The sequence below is a fragment of the Terrapene carolina genome, unplaced genomic scaffold (genome assembly GCF_002925995.2).
Source record: "Terrapene carolina triunguis isolate 2854851 unplaced genomic scaffold, T_m_triunguis-2.0 Scaffold173, whole genome shotgun sequence".
Classification (NCBI taxonomy): domain Eukaryota; kingdom Metazoa; phylum Chordata; order Testudines; family Emydidae; genus Terrapene; species Terrapene triunguis.
In genome coordinates, this window is record NW_020664524.1 from 753,461 (window position 1) to 773,973 (window position 20,513).

The following is a 20,513-nucleotide window of genomic DNA, read 5'->3' on the forward strand; positions in this document are numbered from 1 at the left end:
TCTTTAATTCATTCTATTTCTTTAGTATAATTCATTTCACTTTCACACCAGGTACTGTGACTTATTCATGTGTCACTGAATTCTATTTACTATGACAAACCTACACTCTTCTAAAGCTATGTTGTCAAGGACTGCTTTTTTTAAAGTATTGTGGTGATGTTTGTATTGTGGGTAGTGCCCAGTCACTGATCAAAACTCCACTGTGCCAGGCACTGTACAGATACAAAACAAAATTGTTTGAAAGATACTTATCTGTTTTTTTAATTAATCTGTTTAATATGTAGCTCAAGAAAATAGAACTCAGTGTCCGCACATCTTATAACGTACGTGAGATGAACAATGATTTGCAGTGTTGCTGTCGCTGTGTTGGTCCCAGGATAAGAGAGACAAAATGGGTGAGGTAGTATCTTTTATTGGACCAGCTTCTGTTGGTGGAAGGCACAAGCTTTTGAGCTTCCTCAGGTCAAGGAGAAGGTAACTAGAGTGTCCAGGCTAAACTGCCCTCTTCATTTTAAGCAATCTCCTACAATATGTGTGAACCTTTTATGCTTAACAATCTGCCCCACTTTGTTAGCCGTGACACTCTGTTTACCTTCTCCAGACCTGAGGAAGAGCTCTGTAAAGCTCAAAAGCTTCTCCCTTCCAACAAGTGAAGTTGGTCCTATAAAATTTATTACTTCACCGACCTGGTCTCTCTCATAAAAAGTGATTGCAATGTAAAAAATGTGGAAGTCATATTTTAATTTTAATTTTGGATTACAACAACTATCCATTATCAAATGCTTATTTCTAAAACAAAAATGCTTTGTAATAATAATGGATAATTTCATGTAGGAAAGTTTCTGTAAATATGCTATAAATCAGAGGTTAAATAGACTTTTAATAATGTATAACATTAATTCCCCTCCCCCCCCCCAGGATAAAGATGCCAAAATCAGCTTTCTCCAGAAGGCTATTGATGTTGTCATAATGGTAACAGGGGAGCCATTGTCAGTGAAGCCGGCACGTATTGTAGCTGGACATGAACCTGAAAGAACCAATGAGTTTCTCCAAGCAATTGGAAAATGCTGTCTCAATAAGGTATGATCATACTGTCAGTGATTCACATGAATGGTTCCCAACCTTTTCAGTCCTGTGGGTGTCTCTTGTTAAACATAACCAATATGTGATTCATAGACTTCACGACCAGAAAGGACCGTCATGGTCATCTAGTCCAGGGGTGGTCAAACTGTGACTCATGAGCCACATACAGCTCTTTTAGAGTTAAAGTGAGGCTCCCGGAGCCCCTCACAACCCCCCATTCTTCGCCTACCAGACTGTGGGGGGGGGCTCAGGGCTTCTGCCCTATGGCGGGGTGGTGGGGCTAGGGCTTCTGCCAGAGATGACTGGTGCCTGCTGAGAGTGGGGGCACACAATTTAAAGATTGCCCCCCCCAACAGCTTGAGTCATACCCCCCAGGCACACCCCCTCTCTTCCCCTCCTTGAAGTGGCTCTCCCTGCAGCTCTCAGCTGTTGGCCGCTGCTTCTACCCAAAGCGCAGCTCCCAGTTTGCCGCCGGCTCCAGTAGCTACCATGTAGGGCGGGGCCGGCGGCACCATGTGACTGAGTGGGACCAGCAACCCCTGGCAAAAATTGGCGGGGAAGGATGTGACCCCATGTGTCCCCCTCCCACATTGCCTCTGGCTTCTGCCCAGTGGGGTGGGGTGTGGAGGTCTCAGGGCTTCAGCCCTGTGGGAGGCGCCTGCCAGGGCTTCAGCCCCATAGGGTGTACGTGCCATGGCTCAGGGCTTCAGTAGGAGTGGGATAGGTGCCTCCCACAGGGCTGAGACCCCAAGACCCCCTTCCCTGCAGGGCGGAAGCCCCAAGCCCCAGCAGTTGCCTCCCATGGGGCTGAAGCCCAGAGCCCCAGCAGGCACTTCCCAGCTCTCGAACTTCTGAAGATTGTCGTATGTGGGTTGGAAGTTCAGGAAGTTTGGCCACCCCTGATCTAGTCTGACTTCCTGCACAGCACAGGCCAGGGAACCTCACCCACTCACTTCTGTAAAAGACCCTTAACTTCTGGCTGTGTTACTGATATCCTCAAATCATGGTTTAAAGACTTAAAAATACAGAGAATCCACCATTTACTCTAGTTCAAACCAGCCAGTGATCCATGCTGCAGAGGAAGGCGAAAAAAACCCAGGTCTCTGCCAATCTGCCCTGGGAGAAAATTCATTCCCAACCCCAAATATGGCAATCGGTTAGAGACCCTGAGCATGTTGGTGAGACCCACCAACCAGACTCCTGGAAAGAATTATCTGTAGTAACTCAGAGCCCTCTTTATCTAGTGTTCCGTCTATGGCTGTAGGAGATAAATGCTAATAGCAGTCGTGGATGGGCCACGTGCCATTGTAGGCAATCTCATCATACCATTCCCCTCCATAAACTTATCAAGCTCCGTCTTGAAACAAATTGTTTTTTGCCCCCCACTATTTCCCTTGGAAGGCTGTTCCAGAACTTCACTCCTCTGATGGTTAGAAACCTTCGTATAATTTCAAGTCTAAACTTGTTGGCGGCCAGTTTATATCTATTTGTTCTTATCTCAGCATTGTCCTTTGACTTAAATAACTCCTCTCCCTCCCTGGTTTTTATCTCTCTGATGTATTTATAGAGAGCAATCATATCTCCCCTCAGCCTTCGTTTGGTTAGGGTAAACAAATCCAAGGTCCTTAAGTCTCCTCTCGTAAGGTAGGTTTTCCATTCCTCGGATCATCCTAGTAGCCCTTCTCTGCACCTGTTCCAGTTTGAATTCATCTTTCTTAAACATGGGAGACCAGAATTGCACACAGTATTCCAAAAGAGGTCTCACCAATGCCTTGTGTAATGGCAATAACACTTCTCTATCTCTACTGGAAATACCCCCACCAAGTGCATTAGCCTTTTTCACAGCTGCATCATATTGGCAGCTCATAGTTATCCTGTAATAGACCGAGGTGTATTAGTCATTCTCCTCTTCTGTTGCTTCCAACTGATAAATCCTCAGCTTATAGCAAAAATTCTTGTTATTAGTCCCTAAGTCTATGACCTTTCATTTTGTACTATTAAATTTCATCCCATTTCTATTAATCCAGTTTTCAAGGTCCTCCAGATCTTCTTGTCTGATATTCCAGTTCTACTCTCTATTGGCAATTCCTCCCAACTTTGTGTCATCTGCAGATTTTATTAGCACACGCCTACTTGTGCCAAGATCATTAATAAAAATGTTAAATAAGATTGGTCCCAAGACCGATCCCTGAGGAACTCTACTAGTAACCTCCCTCCAGTCTGACAGTTCATCTTTCAGGATGACTGGTTATAGTCTCCTTTTAACCAGTTCGATTCCTGTATTAATCCCCATCTTCTCTAATTTAACTAATTTCTCATGTGGAACTGTATCAATGCCTTACTGAAATTCAGGTAGATTAGATCTACTCCATTTCCTTTGTCTAGAGAATCGCTTATCTTCTCAAAGAAAGAGATCAGGTTGGTCTGGCATGGTCAACCTTTTGTAAAACCATGTTGTATTTTATCCCAATTACCACTTACCTGTATGCCCTTAACTACTTTCTCTTTCAAAATTTGTTCTAAGATCTTGCATACAATTGAGGTCAAACTAATGGTTTGTAGTTTCCTGGATTGGCTTTTCCCCCTTTCTTAAATATAGGTACTATACTAGAAATTGTTCAGTCATAGCATCCGACCCCCGAGTTTATGGATTCATTAAAAATCCTTGCTATTGGGCTTGAAATTTCAGGTGCCATTTCCTTTAATAATCTTGGATGGAGATTATCCATGCCCCCTGGATTTGGTCCCGTTAAGATGTTTGAATTTGACTTCTACCTCGGATATGGTGATTTCTATTTCCATATCCTTGTTTCCATTACTGATCCTGCCACTGTCCCCAAGCTCCTCATTGCTCTTACCAAAAACTGAGGCAACGTATTCATTTAGGTGTTGGGCCATTCCTAGATTAGCTGTCATCTCCACCCCATCCTCAGTGGTTAGCAGTCGCACTTCTTCTTTCCTTGTTTTCTTTTTCTTTATATAGCTAAAGAACCTTTTACTATTGGTTTTAATTTCCCTTGCAAGTTCCAACTCTGCTTGGCTTTTGGCAATTTTTACTTTCCCCCCTACACTTTATGACTTCCAAGAGGTATTTTTCCTTGCTGATCCATCCCTTCTATTCCTTATAGGCAGGCGGTCTGCTTTCTCTTAATAACCGGTTTGAGATGCTTGGCCCTCAGTTTGGTCTGCAACTAGGGCTGTCAAGTGATTAAAAAAATTAATCGCAATTAATCATGTGATTAAACAATAGAATACCATTTATTTTAAATATTTTTGGATGCTTACTACATTTTCAAATATATTAATTTCAGTTACAACATGGAATACAACGTGTACAGTGCTCACTTTATATTTATTTTTTATTACAAATATTTGCACTGGAAAAAGTAAAAAAAAAAATTGTATTTTTCAATTCACCTCATACAAGTACTGTAGTGCAATCTCTTTACCATGAAAGTTGAATTTACAAATGTAGAATTATGTACAAAAAAACCTTTTATTTTTGAATGCTATGTAGAACTTCAGAGCCTACAAATCCACTCAGTCCTACTTCTTGGTCAGCCAATCGCTCAGAAAAACAAGGTTGGTTACAATTTGCAGGAGGTAATGCTGCTTGCTTCTTGTTTACAATATCACCTGAAAGTAATAACAGGCGTTCGCATGCCACTGTTGTAGCGGGCGTTGCAAGATATTTACGTGCCAGATACACTAAAGATTCATATGTCCCTTCATGCTTCGACCACAATTCCAGAGGATGTACTTCCATGCTGATGATGGGTTCTGCTTGATAATGATCCAAAGCAGTGCAGACTGACACATTTTCATTTTCATCATGAGAGTCAGATGCCACCAGCAGAAGGTTGATTTTCTTTTTTGGTGTTTTGGGTTCTGTAGTTTCTGCATCAGAGTGTTGCTCTTTTAAGATTTCTAAAAGCATGCTCCACACCTCGTCCCTCTCAGATTTTGGACAGCACTTCAGATTCTTAAACCTTGGGTTATGTGCTGTAGTTATTTTTAGAAATTTCACATTGGTACCTTCTTTGCATTTTCTCAAATCTGCTGTGAAGGTGTTCTTAAAACGAACATGTGCTGGGTCATCATCTGAGACTGCTATAACATGAAATATATGCAGAATGTGGGTAAAACAGAGCAGGAGACATACAATTCTCCCCCCAAGGAGTACAGTCACAAATTTAATTGACGCATTATTTTTTTAACGAGCATGATCAGCATGGAAGCATGTCCTCTGGAATGGTGGCCGAAGGATGGAAGGGGCATATGAATGTTTGTTTAGCATATCTGGCATGTAAATACCTTGCAGTGCCGGCTTTCAGGTGACATTATAAATAAGAAGCAGGCAGCATTATCTCCCATCAATGTAAACAAACTTGTTTGTCTTAGCGATTGGCAGAATAAGAAGTAGGACTAAGTGGCCTTGTAGGCTCTAAGGTTTTACACTGTTTTATTTTTGAGTACAGTTATGTAACCAAAAAAAATCTGCATTTGTAAGTTACACTTTCACGATAAAGAGATTGCACTTCAGTACTTGTATGAGGTGAATTGAAAAATACTATTTCTTTCATTTTTACAGTGCATATATTTGTAATAAAAAATAATAATATAAAGTGAGCACTGTGCACTTTGTATTCTGTGTTGTCATTGAAATCAATATTGAAAATGTAGAAAAACATCCAAAAATATTTACTACATTTCGATTAGTATTCTATTGTTATAAGTGCGATTAATCACGATTAATTTTTTTGAGTTAATCGCGTGAGTTAACTGTGATGAATTGACAGCCCTATCTGCAACTCTTCCTATGATTTTTTTCCCCCCTTGCTCAGGAGGCAGCCCCAGATAGTTCCTGCAACTTTGAGTTAAAGTGGTTCCAAGCCTCTTCTACATTCAGATCCTTGGGTTAGTTGTTAGGGGGCTTATTCCTTCACCCTCTCACTTCCCTGGTCCTTCTCGCATGAACAGAGAGCAACAATACCCAAAGTCCAAAGGCGCAAACAATTCGATGTTTATTGGGGTGAACTTCCAGGAAGCATGATTCCAGTTTCCTTCCTCAGTGTCCCCCTTCCCAGCTCTGACATCACAGAGCCATCCCTGTTCCCATTCCCTGTTCCCATTCCCCCCTTATCAAAACATGATTCCAATTTCCCCACCCCCATTCCCTGTTCCCATTCCCCCCCCTTACTTCCTGATTGACTGCAGACTATATAGTAAAACTTGAGTTCTGCTTAGCTATACCTTAACCAATCATTTTACTGAAATTTAACTAACCAATCCTAACATACTGTAACATGGTTATTTAACTAATTATATTCCACCACCTTAATTGGTTTACACCCAACAAAATTAATTATACAGCAGACAGAAACAATTACAGAACCAGACAGAGACCATGCAAATAAACATACAAAACAATACAGAAGTGAGGATTTCACAACTACATCTATACAGACATAAAGGTTTTCCAGCTGTGTCTATTGATAAGTGAGTTCTTACCAGACAGAAAACTATCAAACTAAATTTCCTTTTACATGTTCTATGCTCTTTCCTTTCTCTGGAGGTGATAGGAATATCAGGACAGAATTGTATTCCTAACAGCCCACTAGCACCTTATTTCCATGTGACTAGTTTGGAATGTGAGGATGTGACCGTTCACTTCCCAGTTTATGGCTGCCTCTGCTGCTTAGCCGAAGGCCTTAGCCTAAGAACCAGGCCTCAGACTGTTACAGAAGAGAAGGCCCTTACACATACAGAAAGTGCTTTTGATTCTTTCTTTCTTTTATACCTCTATAACTAGCTAAGTGATAAGAATACACTTAAATTCTTAAAGTATAGGCCTTTACAGACAGGCCTGAATATCTATATCCTAACATTAGTCAGTGTAGTCCTCTTCTGTAACTAAATTCCTTAATTTTTTTTTTAGTTTGTCCTTTTGAAATCAAGGACCCTTGTTTATCCTTCCATTTAGTTTAAACTGATTCATGGATATGACAAACTGTATGAAAACTCATCCACTATTTGTATTTATTAAATATATGAATTGTATTGTTGTGTTAACTGCAGTATAACATAACTAAAAGTACATGTGGCCTGATCCTTAACTGATGTAAAGCATTGTAACTCCATGGAAATCAGTTGAGCTGTTTACATAAATTGAGGATCTGGCCTATAAACTTTGGCTATATCATCACCATGTTAGGTGAACATGGAATACTCTTTGGTTTAATTACAACAGAATCCACAAGCATTTTCTAAGTTGGAATTTCCAGATTTTCAGTGTACCATTGGGCCATTTATGCACCTAAATGAGTTGATGAGCATATCTTTAGGCACCTATTTTTCAAAATCTTTCAACCTTTTAAAATCACAAATGGAGGTTCTTACTGTAAAGAAGCCACTCTTTCCTCCAGGTATGCAAAAAAGCGGCAATGGAGACATTAGATCCCATATCTTAGTAACCCTGGAAACTGATGGGTTTTAAAACAACTGTTGCCTTTAATATAGCCTGTTGTATTCCTGTTTTTTGCTTATAGTCACTGTAGAGCTTTTGAAATAAAAGTCTAATCTTCTTGAGCTCTTTATCCACTGATGCCCTCCTTGATCATAGCCTCAGCCTGATCAGTGATCTGAACAAGAACAGATGGACAGGTTCTATTCTCCTGCAGAGTTCTTCCCTTTCATGAAAGAAAATACTATATTAATGGTCCAAAACACTTGGGGTAATGATAGTGAAGTATTTAAGGACATTATTTATAAAACACTGTAGTGTTTAAGGATTGTACATGAGGATGATTCAAACTGACTTTTTGGTAATCCAGTAGTTTTTGAAGTTCATATTGCATGTGAGCCGTTCCCATAGCTTTTCAATAAATCAATTGCGTTAGCTTCTTTCTTGTTTGAAATAAGGGAGGGAGAATCTAGGAAAAAGGCTTTGGATTGCTTAGATAATGTTCTTGACCCCGAATTTCCTTGGGAATTTTTGACAAGATCCAATATCCTGAAAGTAGTCTCAGTCAACTGAGACTAATGGGGTTGAGATAATTATCCTATTGATTTTTATGATTGTGAAAATATCAAACTTGGTCTGTTGTGTGCAAAGGATCCTCTGGTCTCAGGACTGTTTAAATTAAGACTTTTAGTGCTAATCTCATGCTGTTTATTGTTTCTATAAATGAGGCCAATGTCACTAATGTTGTTGTTCAGATGCTAGTGACTCAATGTGAAAACCCACAAAAATTCATCCTTCTCCAATTGTATACCAAGAGGGAATCAGAGTGGCCCGGGTGCCTGACTCCTCTGTACTGAGTTATCATGAGGGGCAAAAGCAGTTCCAGTGATCTTAAAAATCCAGTTCTCTTTCCGGAAGAGCAAGGTTGAGCAGAAAGGGTATGGTCACCTCAGTATATATACTCAGATCTTGGTATAACAGAACTCATGGTCATCGTTGTGCAGAAACTGAGACCTGACTTCAGCAGCCACCCAAATGGACTGGTAAAAATTGTTTGCTTAGTAGTTTTCAAAGCTGAATCAAATTTAATGGGACACTTGAGGGCTTCTTTTAACATGGTCACTAAATTCGGTTTGAAGTCCTCCTCAGTATAGGTTTCCTAACATTTTTTTAAAAAAATGTTATCTTTAAAATGAAACAGTCTGTTGGTTAAAATGGAGCCACATCAGAGTATATCTAAATGTGGCATTGTAGGGTTAGGAATGTTTAACCCGTGTAGCAGTCATAATATGGTAGATACTTTCAAAATAATCCACTTTATTATAACAGATAAAAGGTAAAAGACCTAGTAATAAGACTAATTAGCATTGGAAACATTAATAGAAAAAAATCACAGAATATATGGATAGCTTTGGTGGATACAGTCAAATTATTAAAAAAGAGGCACAAGAAAGCAGTTGACTTAAATCGGTGTATTGTCTTTGAATGAAAGGAGTAGCATAAAACACATACGATTCCATAAAAATCATCCTGGGAACTGCAGAATTAGAAATGCAGATTGCATTTAATAAAGTAACACAGGCTAATTTTCAGTGGATTTAATCTTCTCTACAGTTGTCCAGTGATGATGCTGTGAAGAAGGTGCTTGCTGGGGAGAAAGCTGATATGAAAGGAAAGCCTCCATCTACTTCTAAATCTCAAGATAAAGAAAACAGAGAATCCAGGGCAGAAGAACAAAAAAGCCATAAGGATAAAGAGGTGGGATTTGCTGCATTTCTGGGGGGAAAATGGACTACAACTAGAAATATTTTGGGGTGATAAATACTGTGTAATGGAACTGGCTTGTGCTATAGTTTAATATTACTTTCTACTCTATTTTTAGGGTAGAGGGGACAATGAAATAAAAGATAGAAGTACAAGCCGGGACAGAAAACCTAGAGAAGAGTTGAAAGAAGAAGAAAAGAAACAAAAAGAAAAGGAGAGAGACAAGCATAAAGATAATGAGGACAGGCACAAAGACCTTGAAGCGGACAATTTTAGAGAAGGTGAAAAGCATGAAAGAGAGAAAAGCAAGAACAGAACCTCCAAACAAGGAAGAGAAACAGAAAAAAGTAGAGACAAAGAAAAAGGAGATGTGGAACAAGAAAAAGATCTGGAACATGATAAAGGACGGGAGAAGGAAAGAAAAAATGAAGGAGGAAAAGAAAAGGAAAAATTGAAAGAAAGGGACAAAGAGAAGGGCAGGGACAAAGACCGTGAGAAAGACAGAGATAGGGGAAAAGAGAGAGAGAGGGACAGACGAAGGGAACGAGGCAAAGATGGGGAACACTTGAAAGAACGAGGAACGGATAAAAAGGTAAAACAAACACTCTTACTAATGTGTGCTCTCAGCCCTTTGGTATTGATTAAGTCTGTGTCTTTATATCACGTTTGCACATATCTTCATCTGGCATTCTTGGTTGTCTGTCGTTAATTTAACGATTCTTAAGTGTTTTTGTTTTCACTAAGCAAAAACCTGCTTGCTTCATTAAATTAAAAGTAATGGAGACTCTTTCCTATCTTCAAAATCCCTTTCCCCTCTCCCTTCTTTTTTTGTAGCACTTAACATGGATTGTGATTGCATGCACACATACACACTCTGCATACCTCCAGCTGAACGCTGCTTTGCAGAGGCAGCTCCAGGGGCTGTAGCGTGGATCCTGGATTCTGTTTATTGATGCTTAAAAAGACTGTGTCCTTTGTACTAGCCTTTTCACAGCTTTTGTAAATGGCATCCAGCAAAGAGCATCTTGGAGCATATCAAAACCTTGAAGGTAGTGGAACCCCTTGCATCTCATTTGAAGCATTGTGTATTCTAGCTAAGAGGATCTTGGGCATCTGAGTCCTGGAAGCGACCACATAACCAGCATCCTCCCTACAAATGGCAGCTGTTGAAAATATTTTTGTGATATATTGGAGTCCTTCTAGACAGTAGCAGCAGAGTCTCAGTAAAGAAACAGTCCTGCAACAGTTCAGATATGCAGAAGGAGGGGACTACTTTCTCTTTTGTGTAAAATGATTGCTGAGGGGGAAGGGCTCTCATTATTAAACCGCAAAACACAAACCAATAGCTGCCGCCTCTGATTTATAACATAATTTTTCTCTGGAAAGCTATTGCCCATTCTAGATTGTTTACTTCTGGTCCTCAGTCAAGAAATCTTTCAACTGCTACTACTGTGTCAGGGACAAAAATCTACTCCAGGTTGCTTCTTTGCTGGATCTGACAATGGTGACTGTCTTTACAGGCTTGACTCTCTTGAGCTGACTCTCTTCTCAGCAATAAATCAGTCCATGTAATTGCCAGTGGTAGATATCCTGATGTCTTCTGTGAAAAAACAAAATTTATGAAGAGAGTGGAGTAGATGGTGTAATAATTTTAAATCTCCAATGACACACCAATACCCTCTTGGAGTGCCATTAGAGGAAATGTTCCCTCTGAAGTTTTTAAGTTTCTCCAGGAGGAATAACACATGGCAGTGGTTCTCAAACTTTTTACTGACATGATCCACCAACTGCATTTTGTCTTTTGCCACCCACCATTACATATATGCACCTTCCATCCCAGCACTGCAGCCCTGATCCCGGCCAGGTATGGAGGGATGCCCTAGAGGAGGTGGGGGATGGATAATGAGCCTGTCCTGCACTCAGCCTGCAGAGGTGGCTCCTGTCTCATGGGGCTGGCTCTGTTGTCCAATGGTTACGCCATGTGTCAGGTTGCAGTGCTTGGAGCGGGGAGAAATGTACATTGGCCTAGGGCTCTGTGACCCATCTACAACCTTCCCACGACCCACTTATGGGTAGAGACCCCTTGTTTGAGAAACACTGACATATGGGACCATTAGCACTTAAATCCCCTAGTGGTAAAATAGCTGAATACTACTATGTGCTAGAAAGCCTTGATAACATCAGGTCTTTGTGGAAATCCCACCTCCTCCATGATACCTTAATTTGAGCCGTTAGGTTCTGTATTGTACTTCCTGATCATCAAATTGGCATTGCTTTTCTGAATGGCAGTAGGGCAGTTAGTATAGAAGCTTGGCCCATTTGGCCTTTCTTTCTTGTGGTTGTCTGTCTTTAGACTTGATTGCTTGGTTCCAGCTTTGTTCTTGCTGGGAGTGCTGAAAGGAAGTCCACCAGCATCAAGCCATTTCCCTCCTACGGGGGTATTATGTCCAGCAGGACGTAAGGAACCAAAGGACATGAAAAGAATAAATTCCCTATAATTCCCTATATACCAATGAATATAAATACAGGAATTGTGGAAAATTTATATGGGGTGTGAAGGGACACAAGGAGAAATCTATGGTCGGCAGAGTTAAGGACAATAAGGAGTTTTTAAAAGTATATTAGGAACAAAAAGAATCCTAACAATAGTATTGATCCATTACTAGATGCCAATCAACATGGGTTTATGGAAACCAGATCCTGTCAAGCTAACTTGATAGATCTTTTTGATCCTATTACAAGTTTGGTTGATGAAAGTAATAGTGTTGATGTAATAGACTTCTGTAAGTCATCTGACTTGTACCGCATGACATTTTGATTTAAAAACTAGAATGAAATAAAGTCAACATGGTACACATTAAATTGCTTAAAAGCTGACTGATAGGTCTCAAAATGGGGAATCATCATCCAATATGTGTGTTTCTAGTGGGATCCCAGAGGAATTGGTTCTCACCGCTGTGCTATTTTATTACTGATAAAGTTTGCAAATGAGACAAAAATTGGGGAGAGGTAAATCATCATGAGGACGGGTCACTGATACAGATCGTTTGCACCCAGGTTACCAAGCAATCCAGATCAAATAATATGGCATTTTAATATGGCTAAATGTGAATGTATACATCTAGGAACAAAGAATGCAGGCCATACTAACAAGATGAGGGACTCTATCCTGGGATGCAGTGACTCTGAAAAAGATTTGGGGATGGTAGTTGACGATGAGCTTCCAGTCTGATGCTGTGGCCAAAAGGGCTAGTGCAATCCTTGGCTGCATAAACAGAGGAATCTCAATCCGGGGTAGAAAGGTTATTTTACTGCTATATTGGCAATGGTGCAGCTGCTGCTGGAATACTGTGTCCAGTGTGATGTCCACAATTCAAGAAGGATGTTGATAAATGTAAGAAGGTTCAGAGAAGGGCCACAAGAATGATTAAAAGTAGGACTGTTGATTAATCGCAGTTAATTCATGCGATTTAACTCAAAAAATTAATGGCAGTTTTAATCACACTGTTAAACAATAGCATGCCAATTGAAATTTATTAAATATTTTGGATGTTTTTCTATATTTTCATATATATATTGTATTCTGTGTTGTAATTGAAATCAAAGTGTATATTATTTTGATTCTAAATATTTGCACTGTAAAAATTATAAACAAAAATAGTATTTTTCAATTCACCTCATACAAGTACTGTAGTGTGCAATCTCTTTGTTGTGAAAGTGCAACTTACAAATGTAGAATTTTTTTTGTTACATAACTGCAGGCAAAAACAAAACAATGTAAAACTTCAGAGCTTACAAGTCCACTCAGTCCTCCTTCTTGCTCAGCCAATCGCTCAGACAAACAAGTTTGCTTACATTTGCAGGAGATCATGCTGCACGCTTCTTGTTTATAATGTCACCAGAAAGTGAGAACAGGAATTTGCATGGCACTTTTGTAGCTGGCATTGCAAGGTATTTATGTGCCAGATATGCTAAACATTCGTATGTCCCTTCATGCTTCAGCCACCATTTCAGAGGACATGCTTCTATGCTGATGACGCTCGCTAAAAAAATGCGTTAATTAAATTTGTGCTACAATTCTCCTCCAAGGAGTTAAATGTCCCTGCTCTGTTTTACTCACATTCTGCCATATATTTCATGTTATAGCAGTCTCAGATGATGACTCAGCACATGTTCATTTTAAGAACACTTTCACTGCAGATTTCACAAAACGCAAAGAAGGTACAATGTGAGATTTCTAAAGATAGCTATAGTGCTTGACCCAGGGTTTAAGAATCGTAGAATATCAGGGTTGGAAGGGACCTCAGGAGGTCATCTAGTCCAACCCCCTGCTCAAAGCAGGACCAATTCCCAACTAAATCATCCCAGCCAGGGCTTTGTCAAGCCTGACCTTAAAAACCTTTAAGGAAGGAGATTCCACCACTTCCCTAGGTAACCCATTCCAGTGCTTCACCACCCTCCTAGTGAAAAAGTTTTTCCTAATATCCAACCTAAACTCCCCCACTGCAACTTGAGACCATTACTCCTTGTTCTGTCATCTGGTACCACTGAGAACAGACTAGATCCATCCTCTTTGGAACCCCCTTTCAGGTAGTTGAAAGCAGCTATCAAATCCCCCCTCATTCTTCTCTTCTGGAGACTAAACAATCCCAGTTCCCTCAGCCTCTCCTCATAAGTCATGTCCTCCAGACCCCTAATAATTTTTGTTGCCCTCCTCTGGACTTTTTCCAATTTTTCCACATCCTTCTTGTAGTGTGAGGCCCAAATCTGGACACAGTACTCCAGATGAGGCCTCACCAATGTCGAATAGAGGGGAATGATCACATCCCTCGATCTGCTGGCAATGCCCCTACTTATACAGCCCAAAATGCCGTTAGCCTTCTTGGCAACAAGGGCACACTGCCGACTCATATCCAGCTTCTCGTCCACTGTAACCCCTAGGTCCTTTTCTGCAGAACTGCTGCCTAGCCACTCGGTCCCTAGTCTGTAGCAGTGCATGGGGTTCTTCCGTCTTAAGTGCAGGACTCTGCACTTGTCCTTGTTGAACCTCATCAGGTTTCTTTTGGCCCAATCCTCTAATTTGTCTAGGTCCCTCTGTATCCTATCCCTACCCTCCAGCGTATCTATCATTCCTCCCAGTTTAGTGTCAACTCCTCCCAGTTTGGTGTAGAATCTGAAGTGCCTTCCAAAATCTGAGAGGCATGAGGTGAGCATGCTCTCAGAAGTCTTAAAAGAGCAACACTCTGATGCAGAAACTACAGGACCCAAACCACCAAAAAAGAAAGCTGCTTTGGATTGTTATTGAGCATCAGCATGGATGTGTCCCCCCTGGAATGGTGGTGGAAGAATGAAGGGATATATGAATCTTTAGCGCATCTGGCACGTAAATACCTTCCGACACCAGCTACAACAGTGCCATGCGAATGCCTGTTCTCACTTTCAGCTGACATTATAAACAAGAAGCGGGCAGCATTATCTCCTGCAAATGTAAACAAACTTGTTCGTCTGAGCGATTGACTGAACAAGAAGTAGGACTGAGTGGATTTGCAGGCTCTAAAATTTTACTTTGTTTTATTTTTGAATGCAGTTTTTTTGGTACATAATTCTACATTTGTAAGTTTCATGATAAAGAGATTGCACTACAGTACTTGTATTAGGTGAATTAAAAAATACTATTTCTTTTGTTTTTTATAGAGCAAATACTTGTAATGAAAAATAAATATAAAGTGAGCTGTATGAATTGCTGTACATTTTGTATTCTGTGTTGTAATTGAAATCAATATATTTGAAAATGTAGAAAACATCCAAAAATATTTAAAGAAATGGTATTCTGTTATTGTTCAACAGTGCGATTAATCGCGATTAATTTTTTGAATCGCTTGACAGCCCTAATTAAAAGATTAGAAAACATGCCTTATAGTAATAGACTCATGGAGTTCAATCTATTTAGCACTTAACAAAGAGAAGGTTAAGAGGTGACTTGATTACAGTCTATAAGTACCTACAGGGGAACAAATATTTAATAATGGGCTCTTCAATCATAGAATCATAGACTAGAATCATAGAATAGCAGGGTTGGAAGGGACCTCAGGAGGTCATCTAGTCCAACCCCCTGCTCAAAGCAGGACCAATTCCCAACTAAATCATCCCAGCCAGGGCTTTGTCAAGCCGGGCCTTAAAAACCTCCAAGGAAGGAGATTACACCACCTCCCTAGGTAACCCATGAAGAATGGGTTCTAGCAGAAAAAGGTATAATATGATCCAGTGAGTGGAAGTTGAAGCTAGACAAATTCAGACCGGAAATAAGGGGTACATATTTAACAGTGAGGGTAACTAATCATTGGAACAATTTACCAAGGGTCGTGGTGGATTCTCCCTCACTGGCAACTTTTAAATCAAGATTAGTTTTTTTTTCTAAAAAATTTGCTCTAGGAATTAATTTGGGGAAATCCTCTGGCCTGCCTTCTATAAGAACTCAGGTGATCACAGTGGTCCTATTTGGCCTTGGAATCTATGAATCTGTAATGGATCACACACTTGTTAGTTCTCTCTCAGACAAGGGACATATTCCCAGTCATTGCTCCCTGTATGTGGTCTTCTCTTGTCTAGAACTCGTAACTGTCTTAAGTTCCATCTCCTCATTGTTTTTCACTTCATCACTCAAGCTGAGGCTTTCTGGATGCTGCGTCCTGCTAACTTTCTCTAAATCTTTCCTAGCTTCTGTTTCTCTTCCGGTGCTTGCCATTTGCCAATAGTGACTCCAGATTAGGGGACATCTGGAGTGTGAGGACAGGTTAATTTTTGTGTGTGAGAAGATAATTTACAGATACATATCCCCCCAATCTGGAGGATTCTTTTCCCTCTGGGATTGCTCAGAAAAGGTGACATCTTAAAAGGTTTACTTGTTTATCAGTGGAAGCATACTTGGGTGTGTGGTGCCATCTGAGTTTTTATACAGGCACTGCACTCCACCAAAACTCCACCATCAGAGAACTCCCTTTGTCCTAAGGGTGACCCTTACACCAGTAATTGCTAGGGGATATCAGTTAAAAGAAGACCGATAAGAAACTTGCCTCATTATTACACTCAGCATTACTGTACATTGATTTTTATCATCAAGGTTTTTCCTTTAAGTGGCTTAATGTAGGTCATATATTGATATTAAGTATCTCAGTGGTTGGATATATAGCAGCTGTTTCTCTTCAGTCCACAGGATCTGAGGATACTTTAGCTAAGAAAACAGAGAGATCTTCTAAAGACACCAAGACTGAGCCAGATAAAGAGGTAAGTATTGCAAAGCAATACAAAAGCACAATCAAGCTGGCTATTTAAAGTTTTAGAATATATTAACTCATACTGAACTCTGTGAGTTTGCAGTGGAGCTGGAACAATTTTTATAGTTGGGCGCTGAGAGCCATTGAACCAAAGTGTAAACTCTGTATATAATGGAAACCACTTTAAGCCAGGGGGTGCGGCAGCACCCCTAGTTCTAGCACCTATGGGAGTCTGTTACCTGAGGATTGCTGTGATTTAAAAAAAAAAAAAAAAAAAAAAAAAGAGGTTTTAGATTAATATAAAGTTGTGGGATGCTAAAGCAGGTATATCACTCTGGGCCTAGTTTTGGGGATGCTCCAGCATCCAGGAAGCTGGCTTTTTAATGAGAGTTGGGGTGTCATTGGTGCTGAGGACTCAGGTGCCTTCTTGCAGCCAACAGATTCTCCTGTGACATAGTGGCAATGGGGAAACCTTCAACTAAGCTGATGTTTGGAGTCGAACCTGCTTGGAATCCAGTTTAGTTGACCTTCAGCCTTTCTTAAAAGGGCCAATGTGCAGTTACTTTTCTTTCCATTGCCACCTTCAGTGGCACCCATTGCTCTTTTGCAGTCTACCCACTATCCATGATGATGTGCTAGAATTGGATGAAGAGGAAATAGGTTGTGATATCAACCAAGTGGTCATAACTGAACAGAAGCTGCAGAGCCTCTGTAGCTTCTATTGATATCACTGTGTCTGCATCTGTTGCCTCCTGATGACTGCAGGCAGTTTTGGGAGTTACTGGTTCAGGTGGCTAAGTATTTTAGAGATGAGACTAAAATATTTTTGTAAAGCAGTAGAGACTAGAAAAAAATTTAAAATAGTAGGTAAGATGCCAAATCTAGCAGGAATCTCTGTAGGAGTCTGTGGACTACTCACATCATCATGGCTTCTACTTCTCCATTAGATGACAAATTTTTATAGTCATTCTTTGACTAAAATCAAACCAGACATTTTAAAATATTGGCACTTGGGCTGAGAGCTTATGCACTAGTTTTAAATTTGAAGCTAATTGTTATGGCCAAGTTAAACTTCCTGCTAATGGGGTTTCTAGTGGAAATTCTGAGCCTGATCCCAAACTAGAGCAGTGCTCTTGGGCACCACAACAATGTACTTGTATCAGAGGAGTAGCTGTGTTAGTCTGGATCTGTAAAAAGCGATGAAGAGTCCTGTGGCAAAGGTGCTAACTTTTAGACTAACAGAAGTATTGGAGCATAAGCTTTCGTGGGTGAATACCCACTTCATCAGACAAGTGGGTATTCACCCACAAAAGCTTATGCTCCAATACTTCTGTTAGCCTATCAGGTGCCACAGGACAACAATGTACTAGTGCAGTAAAGTTCCACTTCCTGTCCTAAGTGCTTTCTGGAATTATTCTAGATCATTTTGGTTTATTACCTTCACTTTAGATGACATGCTTCTCCTTTGCTCACGTGCATAATAGAAGACATTGCGTTGTCTACAGTTGATTAAAACATGCACTATAGACCCATGCATGAGAAATGGTCACCTCACTGGATTGTGGGGGAAGAGAGTGGAATGAAAATGTTCCTAATGAATCCCTAGAATCGAAGAATTAAGATACTCTCTCACAGTGTTTTGGAAGAAATTCCAAAAATTAAATAAACGAGAAAAGCATCTTACTCGACTGGGACTGATCCTCATATCGCACTAGCAGTACACTAATGTAGCTCCATTAACTTCCATGAAGTTGCTCCTGATTTAAACTGCTGTTACTCCATTGAAGCCTCACAGCTGTAAAACAGGTGAAGTAAGAATGAAAATCAGGCCAAAAATCAGATGTGTGTGTATGCATACGGGGTTTTAATAGCAATATTTAATTCATTTTACTGCCTTGTTTCTTTATTTGAATTTTCAACATTCAACACTAGCTTTTAAAAATTGAACTCCATGGTGTCATATGCATTTTGAAACAACCCTTATGTAGAGGGAGTCGTAAGTGTTTAGTTTGATTCACAACAGTCTTCGCTTGTCAAGATACTTGTGGCTGTGCTGCTCATACTTCATCCATAATTATTTTTTGATATAGCATGATGTAAGACATAATATGATAAAAGATGCTTTTATTTGACATGTAGAGTAAGTTGCATTGCTGCCAGTTTTAAACCCCTAATTATGACAATAGAAACTTAATGTTGGCATGCATTACTGCTGTTGACTTGTCTGTGTAGGAGAAACTGTTTCCAGGCCTTCTACTCATGTATCTTTTTATATCAATATTACACACACATAGCTACGTTCAAGCAGTCAAAAGTTAGGAAATGCCAGAATTAAGGGGCCAGTGCAGCCTTACTTTGGCTCCCCTTTGTGCGTGCATTGTTATAGCCTTTAATTACCTACTAATTTTTCCATGTGACCCCTTCCACATTTAGTACACAGGATAGACTGCTCTAGGTTGTGCAGTGAAGGAGACTGCTGTCTGTAGGAATCCTACCTCATTTGTTGCAGATGTTGGAAGGTGTGTAGTGAGTGAGGCAGGGGATGGCAAGAAGAGAAAGAACCATCTCGTAGTAAAGGTGGTTGAATGCTGCCCTGGAGAATTGGATTCTATCCCTACCTCTGCCAGAGAGTTCCTATGTGATGCTGGGCAAGTCACTTAAACCAAAATTTTCACAGGTGATTACTAACTTTGTGTTTCTCATTTTCTGGGTATCCAATCTGAGACACTTGGGGTGTGATTTGTGGAAATGTTGGGCATTCAGCTGCAATTGAGGCCAATGGGAATGGTGGCTGAATACATAAATTGCTACATAATGTACGTATATATTTATGCTCTGAAAAATTAGGTTTTAGTAATTTCATATTGGGCACCCAAAGTTAGTGGATATTTTTGATCTTAGTCTCTCTCTATCTCAGCTACCCATCTGTAAAATGGGGAACCATCACCTCACAGGGGCGTTGTGAAGATAAATGAACATTTTGAAGCATTTAGATACTATGATGATGAGTGCCACAGAAAAGCCCATGAAGAAGATAAGAATTCTGTATCGGAGCAGTGTTTGAATAATGTGAAGTGAATAAGGTCTGGGGCCACACAAAGAGGGGAAAACAAAATATTGAATAGGGGCTCATTAATTAAGCCCCATCCATCTGTGCACTGAAAGAGGCAGGGGTTCTGTGGGAAAGCAGTGTGTGATCATGTACAGAAAGCCTATATATCATAATGCATATGCATAGGCAGCCTTAATTCTGGCACTTCCTAACTTTTGAATGTTTAGACTTTGCAACCTTTGTTATGTTCTTTTAATATAGTGTGTGGTGGTTTATTAGACACCTGGAAAATGACACACACAAAGCAAACTGAAGAAAAAAATCCATCATATGGCATCATATTGACACCCACCAAACGCATGGTTGGAACATTTAGGTCAGTAGTTCTCAAACTTTTGTACTGGTGACCCCTTTCACATAGCAAGCTTCTGAGTGTGACCCCCCCCCTTATAAATTAAAAACACTTTTTAAATATATTTAACACCATTATAAATGCTGGATGCAAAGCGGGGTTTGGGGTGGAGGCTGACAGCTCGCGACCCCCCCCATGTAATAACCTTGTGACCCCCTGAGGGGTCATGACCCCCCAGTTTGAGAACCCCTGATTTAGGTCCTCCACACAGACCTCTGCCACTTGACACAGAGGACTCCCTTAGTTCAGATACTGCAGGGGGTTGCAATACATATTTTGCCAGTGGGTTTCACAGATATTTGTTGACCATGGAGGAATGGTGAGACTCAGTAATCTTGGGTGCCATTCTAGGCTGCGGAGGGCAGTGTACTCTTGTGGTCATAGACCCTTTTGCCTGCTCTCCTTCTCCCTTCCAACTTGTTTCTGTACCAGTTCTTTTTCCCCATCCCTGGCTCTTCACCTCCT

At 40.4% G+C, this 20,513-nt stretch overlaps 1 protein-coding gene across 4 annotated transcripts in view; it reads left to right on the plus strand.

Moving 5' to 3' along the window:
* The window catches only part of TRAF3IP1 (TRAF3 interacting protein 1), a 129,796-nt gene that overhangs the window by 5,854 nt on the left and 103,429 nt on the right, over positions 1-20,513 (plus strand). For all 4 annotated transcript variants that reach the window (XM_026653954.1, XM_026653956.1, XM_026653955.1 and 1 more), the window contains exons 3-6: positions 919-1,080; positions 9,161-9,304; positions 9,429-9,902; positions 16,517-16,594. In XM_026653954.1, the coding sequence (XP_026509739.1) occupies positions 919-1,080; positions 9,161-9,304; positions 9,429-9,902; positions 16,517-16,594 (858 nt within the window). The remainder of the gene's footprint in view (positions 1-918; positions 1,081-9,160; positions 9,305-9,428; positions 9,903-16,516; positions 16,595-20,513) is intronic.